We start from the raw sequence: 25,076 nt of genomic DNA on the forward strand, positions 1-25,076 counted from the left end.
TCTGGCTTTCCCCAGTCTCCGTACCTGATGGATAGTTGTCATTCGAGATCCTTCTCCATCATCATTTCCAGGTTAATTTTGCTTCCCTCATATTTCTTATATCCAGTGTCTTTATCTTTCTCAGTTTACTTCCTTGTGTAGGCAGAACATGTATTTCAGTAGCTTCCACATTTTTTAATTTGTCGTACCTGCTTAGATCTCAGGCCTCTAATCTGAGATTATGGTCTTCTTTGTGTGGAATACATTCTTTAGAATTCCCTTTAGCAAAGTCTCTCTTATTTTGTGTCTGTCTTGAAAGGCCTTCATTTTGCGTTCGTTCTTGAAAGATATTTTCACTGAATATGCGTCTCTAGATTGCAGTTATTTTCTCACAGTGCTTTGAAAATATTCTCCTACTGACTTCTGAATTCCACTGTTGCTGTTGAGAAGTCAGGCATCTAATTATCATTCCTGTAAAGATAATCTGCTTTTCTCTCTAGGTGCTTTTAAGATTCTCCTTTTGGTCTTGTGTGTCATGTGTCTACGTGTGGATATCTTTTTCCGTTTTCAGGCTAGAGGTTTGTTGGGCTTTATGTATCTGCAAATCGGTGTGTTTAGTCAGTTCTGCAAATTTTTCATCCATTATTCATTCAATTGTTGCTGCTTCCAAACTTTTCTCTCCTTCTGTAGCTCTGATTAAATGTTTGTTAGACTTTCTCACACTATCCTCTGTGTATAGTACTTCTCTTTCACTTTGTTATCTTTTCGTCCCTCTGTGTTGAATCCTGGATCGTTTCTTTAGGTCCCTTTTCAGTCTGTTTATTTTCTCTTCAGTGGCGTCGAATTTTCTGTCACATGTCTCTAGTGAGTTTTTAATACGTTTCATGAAGTTTTACTTGGCTTTTCTCAAATCTGCTATAAAATGATCTGCGTGGTTATTTTATAGTCTCTTGCTTTCTTATTAGTAATCTCTTCTTTGATCTCTTTAAAAATAGTAAATAAACTTTCCTTATATTCGGCTATTGAACATTCTAATACCCGAAGTTTTCATAGAACTGGTTCCGCTGTCTGGTGTTTATGCTGAGTGTCACTCACGGTGCCTTCTTCCTCTGTGTGTTTTGTGACTTGTTGTTAACAGGAGCTCATATTTCTTGGAACTTTATCTGTTGTATTATTTGAGGCCTAGGTAGAAGGTAGGTTTCTCAAGAGAAGGTTTTCTTTAGTTTCTCCCTGGTACCCAGGGACCTAACCAATCTGAGGTCACTTGAAATTAGATTCTCTGCTTTTACAGACCACGCAGGTAGTGGGAATTTAAGTTATCAACCTGTATACGTTATAAACCTGATTTGAGGCTGTTAACTATCTGGGAAGTATCTTATACTTAATTTGACACCTGTGTTCAAGACAGGCAATTGTCCTTGAGATCATAGGATGTTAGTAGTTTTTTTTCCAGTTTTCCCTTACTACGGGTACGCCTCTTTGGGGTCCTGCCTTAATGCGGGAACATCTCTTAGTATCCTTAACCTTGGGGGTGAGAGGCCACAACATCATTCGATCTAAGCTTAACTTTTTCCCAGTTTGGTATCGTCCCTCAAGGCAGAAGCCAGCTTTGGTAATATCTTGCCTTTCTGGGTTAATTTTTGCTTTTAAACATTCTTTATTTTCTTGCCATATCATTGAACCATTTCATCAGGATTGAAAAGAATTTTCATCATACGAAGAGAAAGAGGCTTTCTCAGAAAACAACAAAAACCAAATCAAACCCGCGGGGGGCGGGTCCAGGTAGAGGATGTTCTTTTTGGGGGCAACAGGAGATGGTTAGGAGGAGGTGGGGGGAACCTCGGAAAGAATGCCTCCGTGAGCAGCCGGGGTATAACTGTTCTTTTCTCGGCCCCCTGGGGGCTGGCAGCCGGAGCTGCTGGACCTGTACACAGTGAACCTGCACCGCATCGAGAAGGACGTGCAGAGGTGTGACCGCAACTACTGGTACTTCACGCCCACCAACCTGGAAAAGCTGCGTAATATCATGTGCAGGTAGCTGGAGGGGCAGGGGCCAGGGGGTGGGCCTACGGGGACCAGGGGATTGGGCAGGATGGCAGAGGTGTCGGCTGCAGGGAGCACAGCTGGAACTGCAGCTTCTGTAGCTGGGATCTTTTCCCAGTCAACACTGACAATGATATAACAATCACAGCAATGCTAATAATAGAGGGCATTTATTAAGAAGCACCTACTGTGTGCCAGGCTCTATCCTGAGCCCTTTACTAATACCCTCTCACCTACTCCTCACAACAAGCCTATGAGATAAGCGTTATCCCCTTTTATAGGCAAGGGAATGGAAGCTGAGAGGGGTACCACATTGCTCCAAGGACCCCAGCTGGGCACTGGCTGAGTGGGACTCATCCCCACGTCTCTCAGGCTCTGGAATCTGTGCTTTATTTCATTAAGCCAAGATCTGGGCAACTTACTGCTTTTTATAAAAAATTACTACTTTTATTTCTTAAAATATGACTCATTCTTATTAATAAGCAGCATCTCTTAACTATTCTGCCTTACAGTCTCCCGAGCAATCACTGCCTCTCAAAATTTAGTCTAGGAGATACACATATAATTAACTTTAATGTAGTATGTTACATTAAAATGAAAAAGTACTCGGGGGGAAAGAAGGATACACTGACTTTTGCCTGGTTATGGCTTTGGGGAAAATCATGGAAGGCTTCACAGAGGTGGTAACATTCAAGATGGACTTTGGCAAAATTAGGAGAAACTGAAGAAACCGTTTGACATACAGGTTAGGAGCACATACTCTGGGGTGCGGGTCACTTGGGTTCAAATCCTGCCTCTGTCGTTTATTATTATTAGGTGTATGACTTTGTGCAAGTCACTTATCTCTCTGTGCCTCAGTTTTATCATCTCTGAAATGGGACAATAATAGTTTTTTTCATATGATTATTTTGAAACTTAAATGAGGCAGTACATATATAGTGGACTGAGTGAACAGTAAGTGTTCAGTAAATATTAGCTGTTATTATTAAGAGGTAGATGGGAATTCCAGACAGAGGGAACTGCTAGGACCAAACAGTGTGCTTTATTTGTACACATGTGGATGGAGAGGAAGAAGTACTGGGAAGTGATGGGTGAGACTGTAAAGATGGATTGGGAGGAAACTCTGAATGCCTTGTATACCCAGTTAAGGAGTTTGGATATTGTCCTATCATACCGTGGGAGCCTGTGAAGGTTTTTGAGCAAGCAGTGGCCTTCTTGAGCTGGCCTTCAGGAAGGTCATCCTGGTGGCTGAGCATAAAATGTTTGAAGAGAGTGAGACTGGGGATGGGGATACAGGCAGGAGGTTGAGGAGTGGTCCAGGTGAGGGATGGGAGACTGAACCAGGGAGAAGAGAAAGGAAGAGTGGGTTGGAGAAGCAGGTTGTGGGTGTCATCGCTGAGCCTCTGTGTCTCTCTCCTAGCTACATCTGGCAGCACATTGAGATTGGCTACGTCCAAGGCATGTGTGACCTTCTGGCTCCATTACTGGTCATTCTGGATGATGGTGAGTGTGTTCTCCCTGCCCCAGGGCTGGGGGTGCAGTGTCCTTCCCACTGCAGAGGACGTGGCTTAATTTCACTCTGTGACTCCATGGAATAGGTCAGTACAGGTGCTCAGAATACCTGTCTGGTGAACACGTCAAAGCCCCAGTAAAGTAAAACGTCCTATTTTTCCACGTTAGCCAACACTGATTTCCAGGTGCCCAACACCCAGTCAAGCCTTTGCTAGCGACTGATTATACAAACATGAATAAGAACAAATAAAAACCCAAGCCCAGATGGCTTCACTGGTGAATTCTACCAAACGCTTAAAGAAGAATAAATACCAATTCTTCCCAAGCTCTTCCAAAAAATAGACTAGGAGGGAACACTTCCAAACTCATTCTATGAGGCCAGTTTTTACACGAGAACCCACTGGTGCCCTGATACCAATAGCCGACAAAGATATCACAAAAAAAAAAAGAAAAGAAAACTACAGACCAATATCCTTTATGACTATAAAGGCAAAATCCTTAACACAATACTAATAAACTGAATCTAGCAAGATTTACAAAAAAGATTACATACCATGACCAAATGGGATTTATCCCAGGAATGCAAGGCTGGTTCAGCATACGAAGATCAATGAATGTAATTCACCACATTAATGGACTGAAGGACAAAAACCACATGATCATCTCAATTGTCAAAGAAATGGCATTTGACAAAATTCAACACCCTTTCATGGTAAAAACACTCAAACTAGAAATAGAAGGAAACTTCCTCAGCATGTTCAAAGGCATCTATGGAAAACCTACAGCTAGTTCAGACTCAGTGGTAGCAGACTGAATACTTTCCCCCTAAGGTCAGGACTAAGACAGGGACGTCCACTTTTGTCACAAAAGGTTCAAGGCAAGTTAATTGGGGAAGAAAAGGAAATAAAGGTCTGAGACCGGAAAGAAATCAAAACCATCTCTATTTGCATATGATGCAATATTGCATATGATGCAATATTGCATATAGAAAATCCTAAGGAATCAAAATTATATATTAGAACTAATAAATGAGTTCAGCAAAGTTGCAGGATACCAAATCTATGTACAAAAGTCAATTGGATTTCTATACAATTGCAATGAATAATCCAAAAATGAAATTGGGAAAGCAATTCCATTTGCAATAGTATCTAAAAAAAGAAAATACTTATGAAAAAATTGAACTTAAAAAAGGGCAAGATTTGTAACTCCAAACACTACAAAACATTGTTGAAAGAAATTAAACAAATGAAAAGATCTCATGTTCATGGATTGGAAGACCTAGTGTTGTGAAGATGGCAGTACTCTCCAAATTGATCTGGATTTCTTACAATTTCATGATAGGTCAAAATCTAAGCTGCCTCCCTTTTTTGCGGGGGCAAAAGTTGACAAGCTGACCCTGAAATTCATACAGGAATTCAAGGGACCAAGACTAGTGACATCAATTTTGAAAAAGAAGAAAAGATTAGAGGACACACGCTTTCCAATTTCAAAAACTGCTACATAGTTAGTGACAGTCATCAAGACAGTGTGGTACTTCCATAGGATAGACACATAGATCAATGGGATAGAATGGGGACTCCAGAAATAAGCCTTTACATTTCCAGTCAATTGATTTGTGACAGCGTGCCAAGACATTTCAACTCAGTGAGGAAAGAATAGTCTTCAACATACGATGCTGAAACAACTGCCTATCCACATGCAAAAGATTGAAGGTGGACTCCTGCCCCACACTATATACAAAAATACTAACTCAAAATGGATCATAAACTGAAATGTAAGAGCTAAAACTATACAATTATTAGAAGGAATCATAGGTGTAAAATTATTAGAAGAAGACATAGGCGTAAATCTTTGTGAAACCTTGGATTTCTTAGATATGACACCAAAAGCATAAAGCAACAAAATAAAAAATAAAAAAATAGATAAGTTGGACTTCATCAAACTTAAAAACTTCTGTGCTTCAAAGGATACCATCAAAAAGATGAAGAGAACCCAGAGAATGGCAGGAAATATTTCAAATCACATATATAATATGGGACTTGTATCCAAAATACATAAAGAACTTTTACAACTCAACAATAAAAAGATCAATAACCCAATTAAAAATGGGCAAAGGATTTGAATAAACATTTCTTAATAGAATAAAAAAATGTACAAGTGGGCAATAAGCGTATTAAAAGATGCTCACAATCTTTACTCACCAGGGAAATACAAATCAAAAACTTAATGAGATCCACTCAGATGGCTGGAATACAAACAATGGAAAATAACAAGCGTTACTGAGGATGTGCAGAAATCGGAAGCCTCATACATTGCGAGTGGGATTGTAAAGTAGTTCATTCAACCACTTAGGAAAACAGTTTGGCTGTTCCTTATAATCTTAACATGGACTTACCCTATGACCCAGGAGTCCCATTCATAGGTATATCCCCAACAAAAAGGAAAACATATGTTCATACAAATACTTGTACACGAATGTGCACAGCAGGCTTATTCTTTTTTTTTTTAATTAAATTTATTGGGGTGACAATTGTTAGTAAATTTACATAGATTTCAGGTGTACAATTCTGTATTACATCGTCTATAAATCCCATTGTGTGTTCACCACCCAGAGTCAGTTCTCCTTCCATCACCATATATTTGATCCCCTTTACCCTCATCACCCACCCCCCACCCCCTTACCCTCTGGTAACCACTAAATTATTGTCTGTGTCTATGAGTTTTTGTTTCTCATTTGTTTGTCTTGTTGTTTTTGGTTTATATACCACATATCAGTGAAATCATAGGGTTCTCTGCTTTTCTGTCTGACTTATTTCGCTTAGCATTATACTCTCAAGATCCATCCATGTTGTCACAAATGCTCCTATATCATCTTTTCTTACCGCTGAATAGTATTCCATTGTGTATATATACCACAACTTCTTTATCCATTCATTTATCGAAGGACATTTTGGTTGTTTCCATGTCTTGGCCACCGTAAACAAAGCTGCAATGAACATTGGAGCACACGTGTCTTTATGTATAAATGATTTCAGATTCTTGGGGTCGATACCCAGGAGAGCGATTGCTGGGTCGTATGGTAATTCTATTCGTAATTTCTTGAGCAACCTCCACACTGCCTTCCATAGCGGCTGCACCAGTCTGCATTCCCACCAACAGTGTATGAGGGGTCCTTTTTCGCCACATGCAGGCTTATTCTTAATAGCCCCAAAGTGGAAACAACCCACATGTTCATCAACAGATGAATGGAGGAACAAATTGTGGTATAGCTGTAAAATGGAATATTATTTGGCAGAAAAGAGAATGATCTCCTACATGCTACAATGTGAAGGAACCTTGAAAACACTATGCTAAGTGAAAGACGCCAGACACAAAAGACCACATATTGTATGAAAGACACGTGATCAAACAGTACAGTTTGATGTATTGTTTGCTGCTGCCGAGTGCCATCCAGCAGAAAAGCAGGGATTTTCAACATGGGAAGCAGCGTATCGAACCTTAGTAACAGTGGGTGACAAGTGTCATCTTGTTCCGTGCAGTCAGTCGGGTGCGAGCTACGGTTGAGAGAAGGTGTGTTTTGAAAAGTATGACGTAAATCATGGATCACGAACAACGTATTAACGTGAAATGGGCAAACGGTTTCCTCCTTTATCATGACAACGCTCTGTGTCACACATCGCTTCTGGTATATGGTACTTTCTGTCAAATAAAAACATTGTGGTGTGTCCTTATCCACCTATTCAGCGTATCTGGCTCTGTGTGACTTCTGGCTCTTCCCCAAAGCCAAAATGACCATGAGAGGTAAATGTTTTGAATCGATTCAGGACATCGAGGCAGCCAGGACAGCACAACTAAAGACACAAAAGAGGCCTTCCAGAACTGCTTCAGAAAGTGGCAAGAACAATGGGACAAGTGTGTTCTAAGTGAGGGGAAGTACTTTGAGGGGGAATAATGGCAATATGTCTTTTACTGTAATACGTTTTTTAAATTTAAACATTCACCGTGGTTTCTGATCACAGCTCATATGATTTCATTTACATGATATAGCCAGAATAGGGAGATGTGGAGAGACAGTAGTTGACATGCCCTGGGGGAGAGGGAAATGGGGAATGACGGCCGATGTATATAGACTGTCTTTTCTGTGAGTATACTAAAAGCACTGAATTGTACATTTAAAAGGGTGACTTATATGATATGTGAATCTCAATCAGGCTGTTAAAAAAAATGGGGAGCAGAACTCCCTATTCTATACATGGGCTGTGCATAGTGACTTCCTTCCAAAAAGTTCAATCTAGAAGGCAGAGAGAGACTATACAGTGGAAAAATCTGACAAGCTCTGCCTTGGGCCAGTGACCAAAATCAACATCAGCAACCATAAATCATTTGACAATATATACCCTTGATGTGATGGGATTAGAATGGCACGTGACCTGTGTGGTCTTTCTCCAGTGACCCATAATCCCAGTGTCATCATAAGAAAAACATCAGGCAGATTTCAGTAGAGAAACAGCCTATAGAATACCTGACAAACACTCTTCAGAAACAGTCAAGGTCATCAAACACGAGGAAAGCCTGAGAAACCCTCAAAGCCAGGTGGAGCCTAAGGAGACATGACAACTCTATGTAATGCGTTACCTTGGATGGGTTCTTGGAACAGAAAAAGGGTTCAGTAGTTAAAAACTATGGACTGTAAACCAATGTGCTGTATTTATATAATACCTTAATAATCAGGAAAAACTGGGTGTGGGGTATATGAAAACTACTCTTAATTTTTCTGTAAATCGATAAACTTTTCTTAAAAATAAAGTCTTGAAAAAAATAAATGAGATCCTACTATGCCTTGGGAAACCTCACAGTTTTCCCCAATATTGCTAGGTGTGGAGAGAAAAAAATATGTACAGTTTTCATTTTCTAAATATTGGGTTAAACAATACGAAACAGATTACTTTATTGCAGGACTTCTCAGAGCCTTTCCTTTCTTAATATTTGTGATAACTCTCTAAGCAGCATTTTACAAAGTTATTTGACCATGTCTTTGCATAATGCCTGTAAACTCCCTTTTAATGTTGATGTTTACCATTTTAATGCAGTGGTTCCCAGACTGGAGAATTTCATGAACCCCGTAGGATATCAAAAAAAAAAAAAAAAAAGTTGGGGACCAACAACCCATTATCAACTTTTTCCTATAGCAAATAAGGATCTTTGAAACAGAGGGTTTGCTGTCACCATCCTTTCCTAAAAGGGTATTTCGCCCCCTCGAAGGTGGGAAGTAGGTAATGAATTTAAGATCAAAGAGCATGCCTTGGCGTGGGACGCACGGGCCCACTGTCCACGTGTCTCTCATTTGTCTGTGGACCTGGTGAACCAGCTCAGCGCCTCAGCCCATCCCGTGGGGACCCCTGGTTCCTTGGGCAACGGCGGAGCTGACTGTTTCTCTTGTGCTCTGTCCCCAGAGGCCCTCGCCTTCAGCTGCTTCACCGAGCTCATGAAGAGGATGAACCAGAACTTCCCCCATGGAGGCGCCATGGACACACACTTCGCCAACATGAGGTCCCTCATCCAGGTATGATCCAACCCTGCTCAGTCATGCAACTCATTCCAGCTCAGCCCACTGACCCCCCACCCCGTCGGCTTAATAGTCCAGCCTAGTGTAACTCAACGCAGAGACTCCATCTTCCTTCATTCAGTTCAACTCAGCTCAAAACTCAATTGGACTCAATCTCTGAATTGAACTAAAAAACTCAATTCAGCTCAGCCGGAACTCGGCAACACAAATCATGTTCCCAGGACTGAGCATTTACTTGGTCCACACACTGTGGCCACAGCAATGAAGGAAACATGGATGTTTGGTTGTATTAGTCCTTTTCCTCAGAGCAGTGTTTGGGCATATTGCACACACACACACACACACAGACACACATACACACACACGCAGCTTTATTGAGATGTCATTCACATACCATAAAATTCACCCTGTTTAAATGTACATTTCAGTGGTTTTTGCAGTATTCACAGTTGTGAAACCATCATCACTATCTAATTTTAGAATATTTTCATCATCCCCAAAAGAAACCCCATACCCAGTAACGTCAGTCCCTTTCCCTAGCACCTGGCAACCACTAATCTATAATACTTTCTGTCTCTATAGACTTGCCTATTCTGGACATTTCTTATAAATGGAATCATACAATATATTGCTTTCGTGTCAGGCTTCTTTCACTTAGTATAATGTTTTCACGGTTCATCCATGCTATATAGCGCGTGTCATTCCTTTTTATGGCCGAATAATATTCCATTGTGTGGATAGACCATATTTTGTTTATCCATTCATCTGTTGATGGACATTTGGGTTGTTTCCATTTTTGGGCTGTTATGAATAGTGCTGCTGGGCACATTCATGTATAAGTTTTTATGAGGACGTGTTTTCATTTCTCTTGGGGATTTATCTACGAGTCGAATTGCAGCTGCACCATTTTACATTCCCACCAGCAACATATGAGGGTTCCAATTTCTCTACATCCTCGCTGCCACTACTTTGTTGTCTGTCATTTTTATAGCCATCCTAGTGGATGTGAAGTGGTATCTCGTTATAGTTTTGATTTGCATCTTCCTAATGACTCACGACGTGAAGTATTTCTCATGTAAACATTGGCCACTTGCACGTCTTTGAAGAAACGACTGGGTTAGGTTGAGCTAGGTTGATCTCTGCTTCAAATCCTTTGCCCATTTTGTAACACCACTTGGTTGTTCAGGGCTGTATGGCGTCTGGTATGGAGATGTGCCATCATTTATTCTGGTCTGGCCTTTTCCCAGGAGGCTGATGTCTGTGTTTCCTTCCTCTGACAGATCCTGGACTCAGAGCTCTTTGAGCTGATGCATCAGAACGGGGACTATACTCACTTCTACTTCTGCTACCGCTGGTTCCTGCTAGATTTCAAACGAGGTACAGACTTCATACTGGGGCCTCGTTCCCAGACTCTTTGTCGCAGAACCTCAGGGGAAAAGGGACCATGGAGCAAAGCCAGTGGAAAAGAACGGCACCCCTTTATTGAGTTCACCTACCTTACCTTGCGATGACATTCTGCAGTAGGTATGGTTGCAGTCCCCATTTCACAGAAGAGAAAACTAAGGCTGAGAAGAATTAAATGCAGAGCTAGGAAGAGTCCAGCCCGGATCCGAGCCCCGCTCTGTCTGCCTCCTCATGCCAGTTCCCTTCATTCTGTGATGCCGCCTGTCAGAGATGGAGAACTCTGACGTAAATGGAACATGTTGCACATGTGACGTAGAAATCGTGTATAACACAGTACATTGCTATTGTGCAAATTCGGGCTGATGCTGAGAATAATGATATCTAACACCTACAGGGGTATTCATTAAGTGCCAGGGACTGTGCTGAGCCATTTCTATGTATTACCTCGTTGGTCTTTTACTACTGTCGGCATCACCCCACTTAGAGATGAGGAAAGAGGCTCGTGGAGGGAAGGAACTAACCCAAGGTCACCTTGCTAGTTAGTGATGGAGCTAGGATTCAGCCTGAGTTTAGTGGACATCGAAAGCCTTGCTCTTCACCAGGGCTCTAGGCTATCTCTTTACTAGACCCAGACGCAGCAGCCAGCTCTGCCTGTGTGCAGGGGGAAGGGGTGATACCTCCCATGGGTGCTAAAGGAGATGGAGTGCGCAGGGAGAGAGGGGGCAGTGACAAGGGGCAGAGTAGGGACAGGTCAATGTCAATCAAACCTGCACATGCTCAGTTCCTCCACTTGCAGAACGTCAGAGCTAGACACTTATAACCCACCTGGTTTGCATACCCTGTTCTATAGATGGGGAAAACTGAGGCTTGTGATGATCAAATGACGGAGTCCAGGTCTCCTGCCCCCTGGCCTGAGCTCTGTCTGCTGCACCAGGACAGAAGTGCAGAGCACAGCTGTCGGGATTTCCCCAGAGGGCGGACGACACTGTGAGCTCTGTGGCTGACTCTCTCCCCATGCGTGTGCTTGTTATTGTCTTGGCAGAACTTGTCTATGATGATGTCTTCTCCGTCTGGGAGACCATCTGGGCAGCCAAGCACGTCTCGTCCGCCCACTATGTACTGTTCATCGCCCTGGCTCTCGTGGAGGTCTACCGTGACATCATTTTGGAGAACAACATGGATTTCACAGACATCATCAAATTCTTTAACGGTACCTACGTGATCAGGGGCTCATCTGAGGGGTGCGAGCTTCTGGAGGGCTCCTTCCTGGGGCCTCAAGAGGGATGGAGCTTTACTGAAATTGACACAGTGAAGTGGGTGGAGGGGGCGGGGTTCTGCCCACTTCTTGCATCTATTTCCAAAGGGACAAACTGACATCTTGTAATGCAGAGGATGCATTTTTCTCAGGGATCTGGCAGAAGGAACATGGGTGTCAGAATCAGGCTCGGGGCGGGGCGGGGGTTCAAAACCCTGGCTCTGCCACTAACCAGCTGTGCCCATGGACAAGTCACTTCCCCTCTCTCTGAATATCCACTTCCTCACCTGTGAAATGGGGTAACAGTGTCTACTTCCGAGGGTTGACGTGTATAGGAAAAGCAGGCCCAGGAAGGCAATTGAAGTGGCATGAAAAAGGCATGGCCTTTGAAATCAGATATGGACTCTGATCTCAGCTCTGTCAAAATGGTGCCAACAACACCACCGCACAGAGATGTCAGGAGCATTAAATGAGACATGAATAAACCCATCGCATGGTACCTGGCCCAGGTGAGGGGCCCAGAGCCGGAAGCTATTCCGACTAGTATTACTATTTAAAATGTTTTCTAGAGTAAAGGTTTTCGGAAAAGCAAAAGAAGAAAAAAAGCCACCTGCTACCTCACCCTGGAAACTTTATTCATTTGTTTTTTGTTTTGTTTTGGTTTTGGTTTTTTTAGATTTTGGGGGGGAAGGGGAATAGGACTTTATTGGGGAATAGTGTGTACTTCCAGGACTTTTTTCCAAGTCAAGTTGTTGTCCTTTCAGTCGTAGTTGTGGAGGGCGCAGCTCAGCTCCAGGTCCAGTTGCCGTTGCTAGTTGCAAGGGGTGCAGCCCACCATTCCTTGCGGGAGTCAAACCGGCAACCTTGTGGTTGAGAGGATGCGCTCCAACCAACTGAGCCATCCGGGAGCTCAGCGGCAGCTCAGCTCTAGGTGCCTTGTTCAATCTTAGTTGCAGGGGGTGCTGCCCACCATCCCTTGCGGGAGTCGAGGAATCGAACTGGCAGCCTTGTGGTTGAGAGCCCACTGGCCCATGTGGGAATTGAACCGGCAGCCTTCAGAGTTAGGAGCACGGAGCTCTAACCGTCTGAGCCACCGGGCCGGCCCCTCGTTTGTTTTTTAATAAGCTTTCTATTTTAGAATAATTGTAGATTTACAGGAAAAATGCAAAGGTAGTACCGACTTCCCGACACCTTCTTCAGCCAGCTTCTCCTAGTGTTGCTGTGTTACCGATATTGCCACAACAAAGAACGTGACATTGGCACATTACTATTAACTGAATACAGACTGTTTGATTTCACCTGGTTTTTAACTCATGTCCTTTTGCTGCTTTGGGATCCAATCCAGAAAACCACATTGCTTTTAATGGGTTCATTAAAAAAAATTTTTTTCCATCCAGTCTTTTCCACAGTCATGTATATTTTTATGTTATTAACCATCACAGAAGCTGTATCTAGGTGTGTTTTTTTTCTTCCACTTATTGTTTTCAAAACTGTCTTCCCTATAATCACTTTTTAAAACTACAGAATATACCTCAGGTGACTGTCCAAAACTTCCTGAACCATCCATCCCCTATTGTTAGGCATCTAAACGATCTTCAGTTTGAGTGTGTGATTGAGGACCCAAAGCAATCTCATCTTTGTGTAGGGGTTTCTCAAACTTGCTCAGTTCGTGGCACCCTAGGCCAAAAGTTCCACTTAGCAAGGACTTGGGTGCAAACCACTTAATAAGTATTTATACCCTAACAACTTAGCAGCCATTTGAAACAATAATACACATAAGTCAAAAGAACACAATATTTTTATTTCATTCTGAAATACAAGTACTAAGGGGATGTGTGTGCCTGTTGGGCTTTGCACAGCTTCCCATACCTTGGAATCAGGTCGGACACCACGACCTTCATTTCCTGTTCCACAGTGATTTTCGCCTGTTACTTGCTTTTTATCACAGCAACCGCTTTCGGAAAACATAGCTTTGCAAAGCTATAAAGTTGTTGATGGACATGTAAGTGCCATTTGTGAATCCATTCACACTATCAGTTTATTTTAGTATTCAAGAGATGTGGAGTTCCACTGTGTTTCCCTCAAAATTTTTGTGAGTCCCCATTGGCACTCTGGGGTACCTCGGCACCAAGTATGGGAACCATGGTCTTACTGCATTTTTTTTTTCTTCTACTAAATGATTTCTCAATGCTAAATGTCTACGTTTAGGATTATTCAGCTTTAACAATCTGATCATTTTGTGTAGCTCTTGATAAAATCATAATTTTGCTTTCTCTCCTCCCCTCCCCTCTCCTTTTTTTGATTCCTTCCTTTCATACTTTTAAGCATCGATTAAATACCCAGCATTGCTTTCTTCAGAAGCGCCGAGTCATTGTATGGGTAGGAAGGGGGTGGGGAGACCTAACATTCTGAAGCACACACTGAACCAACATCATCTCATTTGATCTCACAGGTACTGTTACAGTTCCCATTTTACAGATGAGGAAACTGAGGTCCACAGTAGGTACTGTTACAGTCCCCATTTTACAGATGAGGAAACTGAAGTCCAGAGATACTGGCCTTCCAAGGTCTCTGCTTCCAGAGCCACTCTGGGGATGATGCCAGATGATTATGATGAGGACCCCCCAAAAGCCCCTGCAGGGGCTGTATGTGTGTTCTGAGGATGGACACAGCAGGGAGCTCACGAGATACTGCCTTCTGCTCTTTCAGAAATGGCCGAGCGACACAACACCAAGCAGGTCCTGAAACTGGCCCGGGACCTCGTGTACAAGGTGCAGACGCTGATTGAGAACAAGTGAGGGCCGCCTCCTCCAGGCAGCGTCAGCGGAGCTGCCACCTGCCTGTCCTGCCCCGTTTGCCTCCTGGCCGCCCCGGGAGCGAGGTCCTGTGTCTGTTCATGAACGTGGACTTCTGTGCTAAGAGAAACTGCCCCGACTTTGGCTGCCAGGCAGGTGGGGTTGAGGGGTTGCCCCCTGAATTCAGCCTTACGTTTTCGTGTTTGACCAAAGATTGCCCACGTCTGGGATTTCTCCCTCACGGGAGTAGCTGATGGATGGAGAGAACATCTTTGTTCCAGGTCTCCAGAAGGGTCTCTGTCTTCTTCTCTCCCCTATCCCTCCAAACTGACTTGTTGGATGAGACTTGGGGAGGGAAGCTTTTGGAAATTGGTGTAGGAGAGGTCTATGGGGCCACCTCAATACTCTGAAAGGGGCTTTTGGAGGTGCTGCAGAACGTGGCTGGGAGACTGGCTTGGAGCAGGCATTCTGCACCTCGGCAGGACTGACATTTGAGCTGGGTCATTCATTTTTGACGGGACCCGTCTTGTGCACTGGGGGGTGTTGAACAGAATCCCCGGCCTCTACCTACTGGATGCCAGTAGCAGCCCCTCACCCTAGTTGTGACAACCCAGAATGTCCCCAGATGTTGCCAAATGTCCCCATTTGGGACCCACTGGCTGAGCCAATGAATGTCCCAACCCGCTCTCTCTACCTAAGCCACCTGTGTTCTGAGGCTGCCCCCCCCCATTTAGAAATGGCACACGGGTGTCCTGCACACCTCTCCCCTTGAGGTTTGGGAATCCGTTTGTTGTATTCTCTCGTTTTCGTCCTCCGCCTGACCCCAGAAGAGACTTCTTTTCTTTTTTTTTTTAAGAAAGACGTCTTTCTGCCAGGGCGGTGGGATCCAGATGTCTGTGGGTGTGGGATAGCCCGAGGCTCTTGTGGGTCTGGGCCAGAGCCCCCGGGCAGGGCGGGCTCCATGGCCCCTTCCTCTCCCTGGCGCAGGCCTCACCTCTGCGCTCCAGGAGCTCGGAAGGGGTGTGTTGGTCAGGGACGCCAGCTTTTCCCCAAGTGGCCTTGCTCACTCAGGACAAAGGAGGAGGAAGAGGAAGACAGATTTCCGCCCGCGTCGATGTGTGTGTGTGTGTGTGTGTGTTTTCCTTGGGTAGCATCTGCTGGTGAACTTGCTCCCAGGTCATGGCTAGGTCTGGAAACGGTCCCATCCCCATCACACAAAGGGTCACCGATCCCCAAACATCCCGAATGAGCTCGTTCACCCTGCCCACCTGTCCTCCCAGGAGAACTGTCCTGCCAACTCCTCTGTCCTGAGACTGCACCAGAATTGGGACACACAATGAGTCAGCGAGGAACGCTCTTCCCCAGAATGGCGGGCAGGATTTGGGAGAGGGCAGGACACACATAAAGCACACTGACGAATTCGCAGAGGGGCTGTGTGAGTCCTCCGCCCTGAGCAAACCAGGACCGGAGAAATCCCTGCCCTGCGTGCTTGCGAAGGCCCTTCCCTGGGTTGCACCTCAGTCCCCACTTTCCCCCTGTGGGGCCTCTTGGGCAGGACGGACAAAGCCCAGGTGGCCCTGGGTTCCGAAGAGAGTGCTTCTTCTCACTGTGGTCCCCCAGCTTCCCGAGATGGGAAAAAAAGTGTATGAAAGGCCCCTGCGGAGAAGCGTGTTTCGTCCCTCAGCGGTTCCCTACAGAAGACATTACGTGAGCAAGGCCCAGCCCTAGACTTCTGATTCTCCTTTATTTTTCTGACAGACTAGTCACAGAGTACAGCACAAGATCTCTTCTCTGCCTTCTCTCGTGTGTTCCAGAGAAACATCATTGGTTGTGGTTTGGAATAACTCCTATTTATTCAGCTTCCTATGCTTGTTCGGGTCTCTGTGTGCTGTGTGCGTCCTCATGTACTGGAATCAACTGCGTGGGAGTCGTTCTGTCTATGGAGTGCCCGCCTTTTCTCAGTGTTGCCAACATCTCTCGTAACTGTTTACTAAAGAGTTGTGTCTATATAGAGAAAATATATATAAACAGAGACATGTGTGAATCTGGATTGTTTTTGTTTCTGTGTTTGGGGGAGTTTCTTTTAATTTGAAAGAAAGACATGTTTGCTTCCTGAAGACTGTCCTTCGAACCCCCACCGCAGTGACCCATACCCAGATGGGGACAGATTCTCATGACAGCTGCCTGGTCTTTCCCCAGAAAATTCAAGGCAGGTGAATCATGTCTCACCCTTTGTATCTGTTAGCTGTTACCACAAGTAATGCTGTGTAACAAACCACCCCAGATGGTTAGAAAGAGACATTTATTTAGCTTGTGATTCTGCGGGTCAACAATATGGGCTGGGTTTAGCTGGGAGGTTTTTCTGGTCTCGGTGAACTTTTCCATGTGTCTGTGCTCAGCTGATGGCCAGCTGGGCAACTTGGCTTCTGACACTTGGCTGGCTGTTGGCTAGGGCAGTGGGGGAGACGGGGCCATGTGTCTCTCAGCCTCCAGGCTAGCTCAGGCTTGTTTACATGGCCATGGTGGCACTTTCCAAGAGAGCAAACAGAAGCGTGCTTGCCTCTTAAGGCCTAGGCTGGGAATTAGCATAAAGTCATTTCTGCCACATTCTCTTGGTCAGAGTAAGTCACATGGCTGAGATCAGATTCAGCGGATGGGGAAATAGACTCACTTGACAGGAGGCTTTGAAAAGTGACATTGAAAAGAGGTGTGGGTACAGGCAGGGAAATCTTTGAGGCCATTTTGCAAACAGTGTACCATGTACCCCAAGGTCCATGCACAAAAGGGGTCTCCAGGCAGGGACGATTTCCTGGTTGGGATCTCAGTCTCCCTGTGTTCCCAGCATTCCCCTTGCTCAAGTCCTCTCGGGAGTTTGAAGCCTAAGAGACTATGGCGCCCGGAGGAGAACACAGGAAGGGGTGAGCTGCAAGCCCTCGCAGGCTGCGAGGAAGGAACACTGGCGTTAGGCGTGGTGAGCTATGAATTCTTGGCAGGAGCAAAACCCACGCTGACTCTGCAGTTTGCAGCTGATGCTGTTGAGTCAGGAAAGGTCTCATAGGTCTCTGTGCTTCTGGCTTTGAAGCCGCTATGCACATTGAGAACTTGAGCCCTGGACAGGTATAGACTCCAGAGGAACACCATTTGATCCTTTTTGAAGTACCACCTCACCGGTTCATTGCTAAGCCAAACCCCAGCAGATTTCACAAGTCCCACAGACTATGCAGTTCCCTGGGGACTTTCCAGTCATCTTCCAGTATCTTCCTGGCTTTGTTTATTCAGACGTGTGGGCACAGTGATTTCTAGGCTTTGAAAGTGCAGGGCTCCTTGCAAACAACGGGCACCTTTGGTTTTGATGAAGAGAAAATAAGACAGAGAGAGAGATTCCTCTGTCTCTTGTCAAATAAAGACAGAATCTATAAATGGTTCTACTTTATGGGCTGCAGAATCGCTCCCGTTGGCATTGCTAAAAGAGTTCAAAGGGAAAAATTAAGTAATGACGGGGCCAGTGTGAGGAGATGGCACATCCCAACTGTGCATGGGTGATGTGGGCTGAGTGTAGGCTTCTAGTGCGTGGCCTCCACTTGCCGCTTTTTGCACCGAGATGCTGCTTGGGGCTCAGGGAATCTTCCCAGCGAGACCAACTTGCATAAAAGTGCTTGTGTGGACACTCGCAACATCTCCAGTCCATTTGAACACCTTGGTTTTCTATTTATTCCATTATTCTATTACTTTAAAAAAAAAAAAAACAAGGAGCTGTTACGTTGTCCTCATTGTTCTGTCTGAAAAATGAATTCAAACTGCATTTTCCATGGTCTTTGTGTTTTCAAAATAATGGAACTGCTCCTGAGGATTTTTATGAATATTTTTGGGTGAACATTTAAAGCCAGAAGAGTTTGATCAAAATGAGCTGGGTGGAAGCAGAAGGAGCAAATCCAGGTGTGATTTTGCTTCCAGCATAGAGTCTGCAGACCTGGTTCAAATCCCAGCTCTGCACTGATTGGCTGTGCGGTCTTGGACAAGGGACTTTCCCTCTCTGGGCCTCAGTTTTCACTTCTGTGAAATGGGGATAATAAAGCCTCCCTTAAAGAGAGAGTTGGGCATTGAATGTATTTGCCTGCCCGGTATCCTCCCCCATTCTAGTACCAGTACCTTCTCCCATCTTCTGGTGAACTGTATCTCCTTCACTATAACTGTGGCCCTCTAGTGAAACTGCTGACATGCCCCTTTCCCAAGAGGTGGGCACATGAGCCAGTCCTGGCCAATCAGGTTCCTTCCCTGGAATTTATATATACCAAGAGAGGAAGGAGAAATTCACTCTTTCCTCTGGGGCAGCCAAGCTAGGGGGATGCCAGCCTGGAGCTGCCTGTGACCATGTCACCTGAAGGTAGGGGAACAGGCATGGTTGGATCCAGGTGTTCAAATGAAGTCCTTAGCACTCCACCTCTGTCCATTTCATGGTTCTTCTCTCCTCCATGCTGGCTTCTACAGTTCCCCTGCCCAGCTCTGAACCAATCATTTCAACCAGGCTTGATTGGCTAGAAGGGCTCATATGTCCATCTTAAAGCCTGGAATGGTCTGCGAGTTGCCGAGGTCATGAGTTGCCAAGGGAATATTAGGGTGCTGCTCCTGAAGAAGGACCCTGGGGATGTGATAGGCAAAAGCAGCAGATTTGATTCCAGCAGCCCTGGCAGACAAAGGGAGAGAGGTGTGAAGAGGGCTTTTGTGGGCTCAGGATTCAGTGTGGCTGGAGGGAGAGGTGCGGGTTGGGTGGGTGACAAGAAAGAGGCTGAAGAAAGCAGCTGGGACAGGCACGTGAAGTGCCCCAAGACCCAGTGACGTTTTCACATCAGTGGGGTTATTTGCATGGAAGGGTGAGATAGGTCCTTAACTCCTGTCTCCCCATCCCCACCCTCACACTGGACAAACTTGTGTATAAGGCGCACTCACTACTAGATATTTGATGGGAAAATGAGTCATTCTCAAGTTCTCCAAGAGAGGAGGAGTTATAGAAAGGGAAGAAAGAGAGAATGTGCACATGCCCATTCAAAGACGTAGTATCTGAGTGACAACCGCGGACTCTGAATTACCCGAGGCGCTTTCCATGAATAGATTTCTCACCACAGTCCTGTGTGGTCAGAATTATAATAATATTAGCTAAAGTCTGTCAAATACTATGTGCCTAACATTGTGCTAAATGCTTTATTTACATACAACATATCCAGTTAAATCTCGTAACAACTGTATGAGGTTGGCAGTATTTCACCCCCCATTTTACAGAAGAATACTCTGAGGTCAAGACAGGTGAAGCCACTCGCCTGAGGTCACACAGCAGGGAAGCAACAGAGGTGGGATTTGAACTTGGGAACTTGGTGATTTCATATAGCTGTACCACGGGCTCTTTTTGCTCCTCCTGGGAAAGTTTTATTTGCTCATTTCTGGGACGAGAATGATTTTCTCAGTGTCACTGGAGAAGAGGACAGTCGGCCCCCGGACTTTGGTCATGCGGGGCCACCTGATGATGAGCAGGAGGCTGGCCAGGACCGCACTGAGGATGGCAGTCACGTAGCCCCAGCCCAGCTGGCACTGTCCACGGCGGTACACAGAGGAGGCGCCGCAGGCTTCCTTGGCGAATGGGGAGGCCAGGCTGATGGGGAAAACCAGCAGGCCCACAATGGTGGTAGTGGCTGGAGACAGCAGGAAGAAAAACCAATGTGTCGGTCAGGAGGCTCTGGGCTCACCTTCTATCTTGGGACTCACCCCCCCATTCACCCTCCTGTGCACCCACCCATCCATCCATCCACTCACCCCGCCATCTACCCTTCTATCTATTCATTCATTTGTTTATTTGTCATCCCATCTATCCTTTAAAAAACATTTTTATTAAACTACAGTTGGCATACAATATTAGTTTTAGGGGTGTAACAGTGATTTGTAACATATATACCTTATGATGTAATCACAATAAATCTAATAACCGTCTGTCACAGGCAGTCATCTTTTATCCATCCATCACTCAATTACCTTTCCACCCATCTGTCCATCTAGTCATTCATCCATTCAACCTTATTCTAATCCACTCATTCTCTCCACCCCTCTATCCACCTATCCATTCACTTATCCATCCATCTATCCACCTGTCCACTTAACCACTGCCCCCATCCATCCATCCGTCCATCTATCCATCCATCCATCCATCATCCATCCATCCATCTATCCATCAATTCATCTCCATCCTTCATTCATCCAACCATATTCCAATCTACACATTTTCCTTACCCATCCATCCATCATCCACCCATCAGTACATCCACCCACTCAGCCACCCACTCATTCATTCATTCATTCATTCATTTGTTCACCAACCCATCCATTCATCATGCATTCATTCATCAAAACTGTTAGAGGTGCTGTGGTGGGCACGGGTGACACTAAGAAATGAACTGGCTGCCTCACCGTCGGCGCTTCCAGTGGAGGAGAATCAGATGACCCCTCAGCCTCCCTTGCTGCCCTTCAGCCGCACTGGTGTACTTGCCGTTCCCTGCACGTGCCTTGCTGTCCTGTGTCCATGCCTTTCCCTGATGTTCCCACTACCTGAAATGCCATTCTACAAGTACATTTGGCTAACTCCCACCTGTCCTTCCAGACTCAGCTCAGGTGATGCCTCCTCTAGGAAGTCTTCCTTCACACCCTACACCCTCCTGGAGTTTTTCCTTGCTCATCCCCATTGTGTCAAATGTCCACTGAGCTGTAACTGCCTGATGTACCTCATCCCCACTAGACACTGTGCCAGCCTAGGACAAGGGCTGTATCTCCCTCCATTGAGTCAACAGATATTTAGTGAGCATCTGTTATGTGCAAAGCACGTAGGGGCTGATGATACCAAGGCAGACAGCCCCCATGGAGCTGACCTTCTAGTGGAGAGAGAGGACAGTAATCGGGAAAGCAGACGAGATTTTAGGTAGTAAGTGCTGTGGAAAATATAAAGCAAGGTAAGAGGAAGGAGACTCTAAGGAAAGGAAAGCTCTCTTAGCTCAAGGCCATGGAGGACCTCACGGAGGCAGTGATACTTTGAGCAGAGCCTTTAATGAAGTGGGGAAGCCAGATGTGTCCAGATCTGAGAAGAGAATTCCAGGCAGCGGGAACAAGCTGGTGTACATGAGCCACAGAAAACGAGCCAGGGTGGCTGGAGCTCATTGAGCCTGGCAGAGGGGGCAAGAGATAAGGTCCGTGGAATCGGTCTCGATCGGAACGAGCCTCAGCAGCTCCAAAATTTGGATTTTTCTCTGAGTGTGACAGGAAGTCACTGGGGGATGGATAGGTCAGTCTGCATGGGATGAACTGATTTCAGTTTTAACAGGACCCATTGGCCAGCGTGTGGCAGATTCTAAGGGACAAAGGTGGCAGCAGGGAGACCCATGAGGTGGGTATTGCTCTAATCCAGGTGAGAGGTGGTGGAGAATTCACTGGATGATGATTGCCATCAAGGCCTGTGCCACACCATCCAGAGACTGTGTGAATTAGCAAAAAGCAACCCTTCTGAGCAGATGCAACCCTGCAGTTTCACAGCTTAGCACGTGGAGGATAGGGTAGATTTCAGCATCTCTCAGCACCATTGTGCAGTGCACAACCTGCCCAACTGTGTATAGTGTGCCAGGCAAAGATGATGCAAAGTGGATGGATAAGAGAGAAATAAAGGTGGACAGACTCTTAGCCAACAGCAGGAGAGGGTGGTATTGAGGATGTCATTCCCTCCCCTCCATTTCTGGCTTGCCAAAACACCAGGAATAATGTATAACCCTAGAGTTTATCTCTGAGAGATTGGACCCAGGAGGCCAGAACCTTCTCACAGGTTTGTTCATTCATTCATTCCACAAACATGGCTGGAATGCTTACTATGTGACAGTGGATTTACCTGCAGCTGCCTGCATGCTCGGCATTTTGCCACTGCCCCTCCCTGGGCACAGCCCCTTAGGAACCAGGGCCCAGGACAGGAAGAAAATTGCATTAAAGGCCAACAGGAGCCAGCCTCCAAGAAGACATGCAGCTGACACCTGCCAGGAAGAGAGAGGAGAGACAGTGTTGACTGGGGCGGGGGCAGGAGGGTGCTCCCTCTGCTTACGGATCAGCTACTGAGTCCTGGAACCCCCACAAGGTCTGTGCTATTTTACAGGCCTGTCCCCATTTTACACGTAAACAAACTGAGGTCCAGGGAGGGAGTCATTTGCCTCAGGGCATACAGCTAATTAAGTAGTAGCGCCATCGTATCCTACAGTATTGAGTACCTGCTAGATGGCGGGATAGGCAGGACAGGCACCTTTGTAATAATCAGGTTTAAAGGGTGTATAATTTTAGAGGTACTGGATTGGGAGTCCTGACCCATTGTCCCCATTGTTGAATTTGGTAGTGTGCTTCATGACAGAGACTTCCAACACCTTAGCTGTGGTTTTTCAGCCTAGCAGTACTTAGAGGGTGGCCAGGTAGGTGTGTACAGGTTGTACACTGCACAACTCTAAGAGGTGCGTTGACATCATCATAGATTTGCATATTAATTACAGTAATTTTCCAGCAGATGGCAGTATAGAGTCCTGAAGAAGGGGCACCTCTTTAATTTGCATAGAGGCACCACCGGTATATGGATTCACAGCTACCTTCAGAATCATCCAGGGTGTTTGCTAAAATACAAATAGCCAGAGCCCACCCCACACCTCCAGCGTTCGAGGCTCAGGTTGGGGTTGGGACACAGAACTTGGCTTATTGTTTGCTCTCATGGGTTTGACAGTGCCCCCCCCACCCCCCGCCCCTGAGGCTGCAGGGAATTGATGAGCCTAGGTCTCACCTTCCAGGCAAAGTCAGGAATATCATCCAGGGACCTGAAGGTCCCACAGCTCTGGTTCCAGCGGTCACTCTGAGACCAGGAGCAGTAGGTGAAGACGCCAAAGGAGAACGTGGCAGTCTGGAACCAGGCGGGGGAGAGGAGGCTGAGGGCTGAGATGCAGGTAAGGGAGAGTTGCAGAGCTGCCCACACGCTGCTCACCATCATGGAGCGTCAGTGCCCTGGGGATCGGTGGAGACTGCCGGGCAAGGAGAGCAACGGCTGGGAAGGTGCCCCCAGCCAGGGACCTGGTCCTGTGTTAGGAGATGCTAACAACTGGCATGGCGGGGGGTGGGGGGTACCCTAACAAGTTCTGGAAGTAGAAACCCCAAATCTTAGAATAAATGTTAATGCTTAAGCAGATCTTTGAATGCTCCCACTCTGCACAGCATATCATTATCACTGCTCCATGCAAGCCTCCTCTCATATTTTATTTGTCATTCATTCATTCATTCATTCATTCATTCATTCATTCATTCATTCTCACTGCCCATCAATCCTTACACCATCCAAAAGGGCTGCTTCGAACCAGAGGGGGCACCTTTTTTTAAATCACACACAGATGCTGGGTTTCTAGCAACCATTTTGCCTATTAACTAACTCTTCCCACTCAGTGACCATTTATTTTAATTATTTAATGTGTATCTTTTTGTCCGGAGGTAGTTTTGCAAAATGGATATTGTTTGGTATGTGTGTATTTTTCATTTGTATTAATGGCTTATTTTCTACATTGCATTCTGCCTCCTACTACTTTGGGCATTAAGCATAATGTTTTTAGGGTCGATCCCTGTGGCGGTGTATACGTCTATTCCATTTGTCCTATTTGAGTTCCCTAGAGTTGGGTCCTGAGTCGGGGGTTTGGTTGTAAGTACTTTAGTTGGGAGGAGAAAGTGAGATGGGAGGAGAAGGCAGGCAGTTGAGGGTGTGTTATGAAGCCAGCTGTCCCGGGGGCACCGGGAGCTTTAAGAGATGGGGTACAACCAGCACCTTGGAGTTATCCCTCCAGAGAGCTGAAGGATCTGTAGTCTTTATACACCAACTCCTGCCAGCCATTGGTTGAGCTGTCCCTGGCAGTGGGTGGTGGCAACATGTAGGTGACAAAATAGGCTCCACGGGAATAGAAAATCCACGGGCAATACAATGCAGAGCTGGCAGATGGAAGTCTCCTGATGTGTAGCAACATGATAAGGACAAGGGATAATGAGCAGGACCCTGACCAAATCTGCTACTGTCATTTCCAAGTGCTCTGTGGTATTCCGCAGCACACACCCTCCACATTTCAGCTCCGGAACTCAGGGGGCCTCCTGTTCCCTCCACCATGAGTAGCTCCGCTCTGAATATCTATCTGTGTGCATGGAGTGATGCAAGAATCGACTTGGGAGATACACTTAGGAACTGCTTATTGTCTCAGATGGCATTCTCTCTCTCAGTGCTGGAAGGATCCTATGGACCCACACGCCCAAACGTTAGACTCAACCTCCTCCCACTTCTCAGATGGGTAAGTCGAAGCTCAGAGAGGGCATCACACTGCCCCCGCTGCCCAGGAAGCCAATGTAAGTGAGTGGGTGGGGCCTTTCTATTAATAACAGCCACGGCTGCCAGACACTGTCACATGCCAGGTAATTAACACACATCACACACAACTCATAC

At 45.7% G+C, this 25,076-nt stretch overlaps 2 protein-coding genes across 2 annotated transcripts in view; one reads left to right on the plus strand and one right to left on the minus strand.

Moving 5' to 3' along the window:
* The window catches only part of SGSM1 (small G protein signaling modulator 1), an 82,144-nt gene extending 65,542 nt beyond the window's left edge, over nucleotides 1–16,602 (plus strand). Inside the window, exons 20-25 of the mRNA XM_081037472.1 lie at nucleotides 1,889–2,013; nucleotides 3,443–3,525; nucleotides 8,988–9,097; nucleotides 10,381–10,477; nucleotides 11,547–11,714; nucleotides 14,469–16,602. Of these exons, the coding sequence (XP_080893598.1) occupies nucleotides 1,889–2,013; nucleotides 3,443–3,525; nucleotides 8,988–9,097; nucleotides 10,381–10,477; nucleotides 11,547–11,714; nucleotides 14,469–14,557 (672 nt within the window). The 3' untranslated portion in view covers nucleotides 14,558–16,602. The remainder of the gene's footprint in view (nucleotides 1–1,888; nucleotides 2,014–3,442; nucleotides 3,526–8,987; nucleotides 9,098–10,380; nucleotides 10,478–11,546; nucleotides 11,715–14,468) is intronic.
* A 3,373-nt stretch (nucleotides 16,603–19,975) lies between these two features.
* Nucleotides 19,976–23,594, minus strand: LHFPL7 (LHFPL tetraspan subfamily member 7; the record flags this gene model as incomplete). Its single annotated transcript, XM_081037197.1, has 3 exons — nucleotides 19,976–20,238; nucleotides 22,467–22,605; nucleotides 23,391–23,594. 3 exons carry the CDS (start codon nucleotides 23,592–23,594, stop codon nucleotides 19,976–19,978), a joined length of 606 nt encoding a protein of 201 aa, XP_080893323.1.
* Between the last annotated feature and the right edge of the window lie 1,482 nt (nucleotides 23,595–25,076).

Source organism: Rhinolophus hipposideros, assembly GCF_964194185.1.
Source record: "Rhinolophus hipposideros genome assembly, chromosome: 24".
Classification (NCBI taxonomy): Eukaryota; Metazoa; Chordata; class Mammalia; order Chiroptera; family Rhinolophidae; genus Rhinolophus; species Rhinolophus hipposideros.